This window comes from Calidris pugnax, unplaced genomic scaffold (assembly GCF_001431845.1).
Source record: "Calidris pugnax isolate Ruff unplaced genomic scaffold, ASM143184v1 scaffold497, whole genome shotgun sequence".
Taxonomy (NCBI): domain Eukaryota; kingdom Metazoa; phylum Chordata; class Aves; order Charadriiformes; family Scolopacidae; genus Calidris; species Calidris pugnax.
In genome coordinates, this window is record NW_015091196.1 from 19,194 (window position 1) to 29,724 (window position 10,531).

Here is a 10,531-nt window from a genome sequence, read left to right on the forward strand (position 1 = left end):
GAAACACCCGGACCCCACCACCTTTGAGATGTCAAAGGTGTTCCCCCTCAAGCAACACCCACACCTGGTTGTCCCCTGTGTCCCCTGCTGACTGTCATTGTCAACTCCATGACCCTACTGGAGAAGAAACCCCTGCAGAGGCAACACCTCAACCCTACAATGGGAGGATGTAGGATGACTGTTCCTCCTCACCCCAGAAGAAACACCCGGACCCCACCACTTAGGAGATGTCAAAGGTGTTCCCCTCCAAGCAACACCCACACCTGGTTGTCCCCTGTGTCCCCTGCTGACTGTCATTGTCAACTCCATGACCCTACTGGAGAAGAAACCCCTGCAGAGGCAACACCTCAACCCTACAAGGGGGAGGGAACAACTGTAGGAGATGGAATGACTGTAGGGGATGTGGAATGACTGTAGGAGATGGCTGTAAGAGTGGTGGGATGGCTGTAGGGGACGGCTGTAGGAGCTGGGACGGCTGTAGGGGATGTGGAATGACTGTAAGAGTGGTGGGATGGCTGTAGGGGACGGCTGTAGGAGCTGGGACGGCTGTAGGAGGGACAGGATGACTGTAGGGGAGCTTAGGGGGGGGCTTTCCATATCGTTAACTCAGCCCTTGCTCTCTTTCCCCCTCCCCTAATTAAGACCCATCCTTCTCCACCCCACACCCCACAGTTTTCCGCCTGACAACAGTCAGAGGGCGGGTGCCCCCCGGACCCCTGGGGGGAGGGGGGGGGGGGGGGCCCAGCCAGAGCCGAGGTCCCCCCCTGGGTTAAGACAAAGAGACGCGTTAAAAAATAAATTAATTAATAAGGCCAAGAGGCTCCGCCCTCCCTGCCCAGCCCCACCCACCGACCCCACCCCACTTAGCTCCACCCCTCGGCAAATAGCCCCGCCCCTCTGCTCTTAGCCCCGCCCTCCACGGGGGGGAGTGTCACTTATAGAGGAGATGGACGCGGCTCCCGTCGCAGTTGCCCCGGCCGAGCTTGTCGGCCTGTTCGGAGACCAGGCAGCGGACCAGGGGCAGGTTGGGTTGGTAGAAGGGGGCGGGGCCTGAGGGGGCGGAGCTTAACCCCGGGGAGAAATGGTTGTCAGCCTCCCGGGAGGGGTTGGACGACCGTCGGCGGGAGCGGAGCTGCTGGCGGTCCTGGAGCTGCTGGCGGAGCTCCGACACGCGTTCCTCCTTCTGCCGGGTGACAAATTTGGGGGGGGTGAGGGGGGTTAAGGTGTCAGATACCACCCCCTTAACGGTGTCACCCCTCCCACATCACCACCGCCCCACACACACCAACCCCCATTGAGGTGGTGGCGCCTCGAAGATGATCCACCCCTCTTGGTATAGGTTGAAGGTACAACCCTGAAGCTACAACCCAACTCTGGGGGAGGTGGCCACCCCCAAACCACACTTTTTTGGGGTTTCCCCCCCCCACCCCCACCTTGGTCCCTCCCACATCTTTGTTTCTCCACCCCCAACACCCACCTCAGCGATGATTTTCTCCAGCTCCCGGTTCTCCTTCTCCAAGAGGCGGGATTTCTCCTCCTCGTTGTTGTTGGTGGAGGAGCCCGTCTTCATGGTGTCCTGCTGCTCCGACTGCCACTCCCCTCGGGTGATGAGGCGGCGCATCTGCAACGGTCACCGGTTGTCAACGGTGTCCCCCCAGCAAGCAACACCCACACCTGGTTGTCCCCTGTGTCCCCTGCTGACTGCCATCACCAATTCCATGACCCTACTGGAGAAGAAACCTCTGCAGAGGCAACACCTTGACCCTACAAAGGGAGGACGTAGGACGACTGTTCCTCCTCACCCTAGAAGAAACACCTGGACCCCACCACCTTGGAGATGTCAAAGGTGTTCCCCCTCAAGCAACACCCACACCCGGTTGTCCCCTGTGTCCCCTGCTGACTGCCATCACCAATTCCATGACCCTACTGGAGAAGAAACCTCTGCAGAGGCAACAGCTCATGCCTACAAGGGGAGGACGTAGGACAACTGTTCCTCCTCACCCTAGAAGAAACACCTGGACCCCACCACCTTGGAGATGTCAAAGGTGTTCTCCCTCAAGCAACACCCACACCCGGTTGTCCCCCTGCTGACTGTCATCGCCAACTCCATGACCCTACTGGAGAAGAAGCCTCCATGTCTGTAGAGGCAACACCTCGACCCTACAAGGGGAGGACGTAGGACGACTGTTCCTCCCCATCCCAGAAGAAACACCCAGACCCCACCACCTTGGAGATGTCAAAGGTGTTCCCCCTCAAGCAACACCCACACCTGGTTGTCCCCTGTGTCCCCTGCTGACTGTCATTGTCAACTCCATGACCCTACTGGAGAAGAAACCCCTGCAGAGGCAACACCTCAACCCTACAAGGGGAGGATGTAGGATGACTGTTCCTCCCCACCCCAGAAGAAACACCCACACCCCACCACCTTGGAGATGTCAAAGGTGTTCCCCCTCAAGCAACACCCACACCCAGTTGTCCCCTGTATTCCCTGCCATCTGTCATCGTCAACTCCGTGACCCTACTGGAGAAGAAGCCACCATGTCTGTAGAGGCAACACCTCGACCCTACAAGGGGAGGATGTAGGATGACTGTTCCTCCTTACCCCAGAAGAAACACCCGGACCCCACCACTTAGGAGATGTCAAAGGTGTTCCCCTCCAAGCAACACCCACACCTGGTTGTCCCCTGTGTCCCCTGCTGACTGTCATTGTCAACTCCATGACCCTACTGGAGAAGAAACCCCTGCAGAGGCAACACCTCAACCCTACAAGGGGAGGATGTAGGACGACTGTTCCTCCTCACCCCAGAAGAAACACCCGGACCCCACCACCTTTGAGATGTCAAAGGTGTTCCCCCTCAAGAAACACCCACACCCAGTTGTCCCCTGTATTCCCTGCCATCTGTCATCGTCAACTCCGTGACCCTACTGGAGAAGAAGCCATGGCAACACCTCGACCCTACAAGGGGAGGACATAGGACAACTGTTCCTCCCCACCCCAGAAGAAACACCCACACCCCACCACCCCCTTCCCCACCGGTACCTTGGGGACGAAGAGGACGACCAAGGTGATGTAGGAGGAGAAGACGACGGCCAACGAGGCGAAGGCGAAGGCCGCGTCCTGTTGGCTGCTGAGGATCATGGTGACGGGCGCCGTGATGAGGCAGAGGACCTGTGGGGAGGAAGGGTGATGGTTTTTTTGGGGGTGGGTCACCATATGGGATGTGGGGTGAAGATGAGGGGGGCGCACAGCCATCCTGACTTACAGCCACGTTGTAGATGGCCATGCCCACTGCTCGGTGGTCATTGATCTTCTCCGTGGACACGCTCTTGGTCTCGTAGGCCAGGAAGATTCCCAGCAGCAGCAGCAACCCCTTGAAGCCGTAAAATATCCCTGGGGGGGGGACAACCAAGGGTGGTCAAAGAGGGATTACCACCTGGTCTGGTGGAGAACCACGGGTGGTCAAACAGGGGCCTTCACCTGGTCTGGGGTGGAGGGGAACCTTGGATGGTCAAATGAGGATCCCCAACTGGTTTGGGGTGAGGGAACCGTGGGCGGTCAAAAGGGGACCCCCACCCAGTCTGAGGAGAACCATGGGTGGTCAAATGGGAACCTCCACTGGGCCTGGGATGGGAGGAACCATGGGTGGTCAACTAGGGACCTTCACCTGGTCTGGAGTGTGAGGAACCATGAGTGGTCAAAGAGGGGCCTTCACCTGTCTCCCATGGGTTCCTGAGTCTTCCCTTGACTCTTTACAACATGTCTGTGCCCCCCAACCTTGCCTATACCCTCCAGTCTTGCCTGTACCCCCCAAGTCCTGCCCCACACCCTCAGCCGTGCCCACCTCCCACCCCTCTGGCCCCCCCCTTGCCCACCGAGCCAGGTGTTCATCTTGGTGGAGCTGCAGTGCTCCAGCTGGGGCAGGATGGAGACGTCCGTGTCCGTCTTGGGCTCTTCCTTGGTGAACTCCTGGGGGGGGGGGGACAGGGTGGGGAGAGAGGGGTGTGAGGGGAGATGGGGTGGTGGTGGGGGGAGTTTTTGCTGTGGGGTCCCCCCCAGCAGCACCCCAACACCATGAGCATCCCCTCAACATCATGAGGACCACCTTAGCAGCACCCCAACACCTTGAGCATCTCCCCAATGTTGAGAGGACCCTCCCACCCAGCAGCACCTCAACACCATGGACACCCTCCCCCCAGCAGCACCCCAACACCTTGAGCAGCACCCCAACACTATGGGCACCCCCCCAGCATTGCCCCACCTCAATGGTGCGGTGCAGGGGGTCCACGATTTGCCAGATGATCAGCGTGACCACGTCCAGCCCCACAAGTAGCCCCACGGTGGCGTACAGCTTCCAAGGCTCCAGGGTCTGGGTGTGGGGACAACACAGTGTCACTGAGACCTTGTGGCAACCCCCTTCCAAGTCCTCCCATGACCCACCAGGTCATCCCTCACCTTCCTCTTCTCCTTCTTCTCCTCCTTCTTGGTGAAGACGGTGTGGACCCACCAGATCTTGGTGAACATGCTGCCGTAGGCCAGGCTGAACCCCAGCCCGAGGAGCCACAGCCGGGCCTGGGGAGGGTACAGGGGTCAGGAAGAGCTGGTTGTATCTCCCCATCCAGTTGTACCCACCTCTGCTACACCCCATGGGGTGTATCCCCCCACTCCCATGGACCTCCTTTGACCAACTCGTTTGGAGTCCCCAGTTCTACTCCCGATTGTAGGCCTCCAACTGTCCCCATCCCCTAGCTGTATCTCCAACTGTTCCTGCTCTGGTTGTCTCCATCCCCTGGCTGTATCTCCAACTGTTCCTGCTCTGGTTGTCTCCATCCCCTGGCTGTATCTCCAACTGTTCCTGCTCTGGTTGTCTCCATCCCCTGGCTGTATCTCCAACTGTTCCTGCTCTGGTTGTCTCCATCCCCTGGCTGTATCTCCAACTGTTCCTGCTCTGGTTGTCTCCATCCCCTGGCTGTATCTCCAACTGTTCCTGCTCTGGTTGTCTCCATCCCCTGGCTGTATCTCCAACTGTTCCTGCTCTGGTTGTCTCCATCCCCTGGCTGTATCTCCAACTGTTCCTGCTCTGGTTGTCTCCATCCCCTGGCTGTATCTCCAACTGTTCCTGCTCTGGTTGTCTCCATCCCCTGGCTGTATCTCCAACTGTTCCTGCTCTGGTTGTCTCCATCCCCTGGCTGTATCTCCAACTGTTCCTGCTCTGGTTGTCTCCATCCCCTGGCTGTATCTCCAACTGTTCCTGCTCTGGTTGTCTCCATCCCCTGGCTGTATCTCCAACTGTTCCTGCTCTGGTTGTCTCCATCCCCTGGCTGTATCTCCAACTGTTCCTGCTCTGGTTGTCTCCATCCCCTGGCTGTATCTCCAACTGTTCCTGCTCTGGTTGTCTCCATCCCCTGGCTGTATCTCCAACTGTTCCTGCTCTGGTTGTCTCCATCCCCTGGCTGTATCTCCAACTGTTCCTGCTCTGGTTGTCTCCATCCCCTGGCTGTATCTCCAACTGTTCCTGCTCTGGTTGTCTCCATCCCCTGGCTGTATCTCCAACTGTTCCTGCTCTGGTTGTCTCCATCCCCTGGCTGTATCTCCAACTGTTCCTGCTCTGGTTGTCTCCATCCCCTGGCTGTATCTCCAACTGTTCCTGCTCTGGTTGTCTCCATCCCCTGGCTGTATCTCCAACTGTTCCTGCTCTGGTTGTCTCCATCCCCTGGCTGTATCTCCAACTGTTCCTGCTCTGGTTGTCTCCATCACCTGGCTGTATCTCCAACTCTTCCTCCTCCAACTGTCCCTATCCCCTGGCTGTACCTTCAACTCTTCCTCCTCCTTCTGTCCCCACCCCCTGGTTGTCCCCACTCTGCCTGTCCCCCCCAACACCCCACCAGCCCCATACCTGACAGACGAAGGGGAAAAGGCCTGGCCCGATGTGGTAGCCATCAAGTCCCAGGGGGAAGACAGCAGCGAGCGCCAGGGTGCAGCCCACGGCCGTCATGTTGTTCAGGTAGGGCTGGGAGTTCTGGATGTACCTGGGGAGGAAATGAGGGGGGTTGTTGAGGAGGTGGCACGTCACCCGGTCACCGTGCTCAGCCGTCGCTGACGTGTGACGTTCAGCCAACCCAACGGGACACAAGAAACGGGGACGCAAGGTGAGATCACAGGAAACCACGTGCTACAACCCGGAGGCTTGATATCACCCGGAGCTCCTACGCAGCGAGAAACAGGCAACTGGGTTGTCTACTAACGACAACATTTTGTCACCGTCACCTTCTGTAGGAGGACACGGGAGCAGATCATCCCTTTTTTACCCCTCCGGGTGTTGCAAACCACCCAGAGCTGCTGAGCTTTTTTTTTTTTAGCAGTTATGGAAAAGGAAAGGTGTATTTCACCCAAAAAAAGGAAGAAAACGGGGAGGATCACTGACCGGACATGGCCGTTGTAGATGTTGAAGGCCAGGCAGATGATGGCCAGGAGGATGCCCAACGAGGCCAGCACCGAAACGGAGATGAAGAGCTTCTGGGACAGGAATCGGAAGGTGGTGATGACCTTGGTGTAGTCGGCTGGAGGGGCACCTCCTGCAGAGCCCAGGGCACAATTAGGGGACACGGTGGTGGGGTGTCTTCCCAACCCTTCCCCATGGCAGTGGCCCCCCCCAAGTCCCACCCCACATGAGGCGTTGCTCACCAATCCACTTGTCGTTGTTGTACCAGGACAGGTTGTCCTTGGTGCTGTCGTAGTAGCCGATCTTCTTGTAGACACCTCCTGTAAGGACAACAGAGATGGGTGAGGTGGGGGGGCAAGGAGGAGAGACACCCCTCCAGTGTTGGTGCACACCCCCACAGGATCACAGACTGGTTGGGGGGTTGGAAGGAACTTCTGGGGGCTATCTGGGGCAGCCCCATGCTCAAGCAGGACCACCCAGGGCCCATTGTCCATGACCACATCCATGGGGTGTTTGGTTGGTTCCAAGGATGGAGAGTCCACCACCTTTTGCCAGCGCTTGGTGACCTCCACCATGAAAAAGTGGTTCCTGATGTTCAGCTGGAGCCTCCTGACTCCAGTCCCTTCATCATCTTCATTGCCCTTCGCTGGATGCTCTCCAGGAGCTCTGTTGTACTGGGAAGCCCCATCATGGCAGGGGTGGCCTCATCAATGCTGAGGGGAAGCATCAACTCCTTGACCTACTCCAGCGTTCCTCCTGGTGCAGCCCAGGACACTGTTGGCCACCTTTGCCACATCACTGACTCATGGTCACCTTGGTGTCCACCAGCGTTGGCCACCTTTGCCACATGACTGACTCATGGTCACCTTGGTGTCCACCAGGACTCCGTGGGCCTTCTCTGCAAAGCTGGTTGACCCCCAGCCTCTCCTGGTGCCTGAGGTGGTTCCTGGAGCACTTCCCCTTGTTGAATCTCATGAGGTTCCTCTCAGGCCAATTCTCCAGCCTGTCAAGGTCCTTCTGGATGGAGTTGACCCCCAGCCTCTCCTGGTGCCTGGGGTGGTTCCTGGGGCACTTCCCTTGCTGAACCTCATGAGGTTCTTCTCAGGCCACTTCTCCAGCTTGTCAAGGTCCTTCTGGATGGCAGCATGAACCTCTGGCACCTCACTCGCTCCTCCCAGTTTGGTGTCATCACCAAAGTGGCTGAGGGTACTCTCTGCCCCATCATCCAAATTGTTGATGAAGATGTTGAAAAGGACTGGACCCGGTATCCACCCCTGGTGTGCACCACTGGTGATTGGCCTCCAACTGGACCTTCTGCCACTGATCTCCATCCCCTGGACCAAATCAGCCAGTTTTCAGTCCACTTCACTCATCCAACCCAGACTTCACCATCTTCACCTCTGGCACCTCACTCGCTCCTCCCAGTTTGGTGTCATCACCAAAGTGGCTGAGGGTACTCTCTGCCCCATCATCCAAATTGTTGATGAAGATGTTGAAAAGGACTGGACCCGGTATCCACCCCTGGTGTGCACCACTGGTGATTGGCCTCCAACTGGACCTTCTGCCACTGATCTCCATCCCCTGGACCAAATCAGCCAGTTTTCAGTCCACTTCACTCATCCAACCCAGACTTCACCATCTTCTCCGTGAGGATCTTCTGGGAGATAAGTGTTGAAAACCTTCCTGAAGCCAAGGTAGACAATGTCCACTGCTCTTCCCTTGTCTATCAAGCCAGCAGAAGATGGTCAAGTTGGCCAAACGTGACTTCTCCTTGATAAATCCACACACAACTACTCTCGATGACTTTTTCATCCCAAGCTCCTTGCTTGTCCCCCAAAGCTCCTCCACCTCTGGACCTTGCTCCGTCACACGCAGGAGCAGTTGTGTGTTGGTCAGGCTGCGCGTCCTGTTGGACACATGGCCAAAAAGGGTGCAGAGAAGGGGGTTGTCCCCTGTGTGTTGCCACCCCTTGAGAGGTTGTGCAGTGGTGGGACTCGTTGTGGTGCACATCTTGGGGTGGTTTTGTGCTGCCATCGTGTGGACAACGTGGCCACAACGCCGAGCTGTGGCCGTTACGCGTGAAAGGGTTTTGCAGGGTGCACGATGGTTGTCACCACGTGCAACACGGTGACAGTGTCACCCTGCTCTTCCTGGGGTCACTCACCTTGCAGCTGCTCGATGAGCGTCCAGGCCATGCGGGAACCGCTGGCGTCAAAGACGACGTGTCCCTGTGGGGTGGGATGGAGATGGGTGTTGGGGACCTGTCAGGTGGCAGCACCACGTCCCCCGAGAAGGGTTGGGAGAACGTTTTCTCTGGGACTTTTAGGGTAGCTCATAGGGACACCCTTGACAGATGCCTTCAAGGCACCTTCAGCATGACCTTGAAGGTGGAGGAGTTGAGGACATGGAGAGCTTGTTGGGGAGAAGAGGACACGCCGGGGCCAGGGACCAGCAGGGGCTCAGGTGGGGGCAACGCACCGAGACGCCCTCGAAGGCAGAGGAGTTGAGGGCCCGGTAGATCTCGTCCGTGATGTTCTTGTTGTTGTAGTTGAAGTCCTCCAGGCGCAAACCCTTCTTGACCAGCTCCGCTGAGGTCTTGTTGAGGGCCAGGGCCAGCGCCCAGATGGCATCGTAGGCCAGTGGGGCCTCCTGGAAGCCTCCTGTCTCCTCAGGATTCTTGCCCAACCGCTTCTGCAGCTTCTCAATGAACTCCTGGGACGTCTGGACCGGGGAAGAAGATGGTGGTGAAGTGGTGGGTGGGATGGAGTGGACCCCCTGGGGGTTCCATCTGGTCCCCCCATCCTCCCCATACCATGTTGGAGATGCTGCGGGTGTTCTCAGGGTTGAGCATGACGATCTCGGTGGTGACGTGACCTTCCACGGCCTCGGCCATCTCCGCCTCGGTGCAGTTGATGGCCGGGTCCTTGATGCGGAACCAGTTGTCGGCGTACCAGCCAATGAGGAACCAGACGTACTTCTTGCCGTAGAGCTTCTCCTTGTAGACCTGTGTGGGCCAAGGGGGAGCAGTCTTACCCTTCACCCCATCCTTCCCACCATCCTTCTGTCCATCACTCTTCACCCCATCCCATCCAGTCACCTGTAACTCCTCTCCTCATCATGTCCATCCAGCAGGATCTATGTCCATCCACCTTCACCCTATGCTTCTGCTCAGCCTTCCCACCATCCCACCACCCCATTTGTCCATCCTGTCCGTCCAGCTGGACCTCTCTCCATCCACTCATCACTTTATGCCTCCATTCAACCATTTCCCTTCCCATCATCCCACCTGCTTGTCCATCCATCTATCCATCCATCCATCCATCCATCTATCCATCCATCCATCCATCCATCCATCCATCCATCCATCCATCCGTTCCACCACACTCACATCTACCCACACTTCCACCCATCCACCCTAACAGCTTTCAGCCCACACAACCACACATCCCACCACCCTTCGCTCCATCCCACCCTCCCCAACTGCCCCACGTCCACCTGAAGCCCACCCACCCTTCTCCACCGCACACCATCCTCCTGCACGCCCCCCATGGTGCCCCACCACCACCACATCCCCCCTTTCCACCCCTCACCTCGCAGAAGACCTTCCGTGCCTCCGTCTCGTAGAAGAGCCCCACAATGATACGGGCGTCCTGGCGCTGGAGGAAGACAAGTCACCCTGTGGTGGGACTTCTGCTCCCCTTTGCTCCCAGTCCCACCCACCCTCATTTGCATAACTTTGCATAGGGCTGCTGAGGAGGACCAGAACCTTGGCACTGGCACAGCCAGGTCATGGATGTCGCTCCTCATCTCCTGGCTGGAGGACATTCCCCGGTGACCTGGGCATCTTGGGGTGTCTCTGCTGCCTTTGGGGGTGGCAGGACTTGGTTCCAACTGCCCCCCCAAGGGGTTGTGGGGTGCCGTGGGGGAGGACTTGGTGGGGACAAGGACAAGGACAAGGTGGGACTCACCTTGAGGTTGCGGACGGGCGCGGCGGGGTCGGAGAAGAAGCTCTGGCGGAAGGTGATCTCCAAACCGGCTTCCTTCACCCGCTGGTCCAGGTCATCCAGGGTCTGGTTGACGGGGTGGGGGGA

At 58.0% G+C, this 10,531-nt stretch overlaps 1 protein-coding gene across 1 annotated transcript in view; it reads right to left on the reverse strand.

Moving 5' to 3' along the window:
• Positions 1-514: 514 nt before the first annotated feature.
• GABBR1 (gamma-aminobutyric acid (GABA) B receptor, 1) overlaps positions 515-10,531 on the reverse strand; it is a gene marked incomplete at its 5' end in the record, with an annotated part of 32,928 nt that continues 22,911 nt past the window's right edge. Inside the window, 15 exons of the mRNA XM_014959604.1 lie at positions 515-1,183; positions 1,478-1,621; positions 3,041-3,169; positions 3,264-3,391; positions 3,874-3,967; positions 4,260-4,367; positions 4,454-4,570; positions 5,895-6,027; positions 6,423-6,573; positions 6,683-6,760; positions 8,605-8,668; positions 8,919-9,161; positions 9,253-9,444; positions 10,031-10,096; positions 10,409-10,510. Of these exons, the coding sequence (XP_014815090.1) occupies positions 932-1,183; positions 1,478-1,621; positions 3,041-3,169; positions 3,264-3,391; positions 3,874-3,967; positions 4,260-4,367; positions 4,454-4,570; positions 5,895-6,027; positions 6,423-6,573; positions 6,683-6,760; positions 8,605-8,668; positions 8,919-9,161; positions 9,253-9,444; positions 10,031-10,096; positions 10,409-10,510 (2,001 nt within the window). The remainder of the gene's footprint in view (positions 1,184-1,477; positions 1,622-3,040; positions 3,170-3,263; positions 3,392-3,873; positions 3,968-4,259; positions 4,368-4,453; positions 4,571-5,894; positions 6,028-6,422; positions 6,574-6,682; positions 6,761-8,604; positions 8,669-8,918; positions 9,162-9,252; positions 9,445-10,030; positions 10,097-10,408; positions 10,511-10,531) is intronic.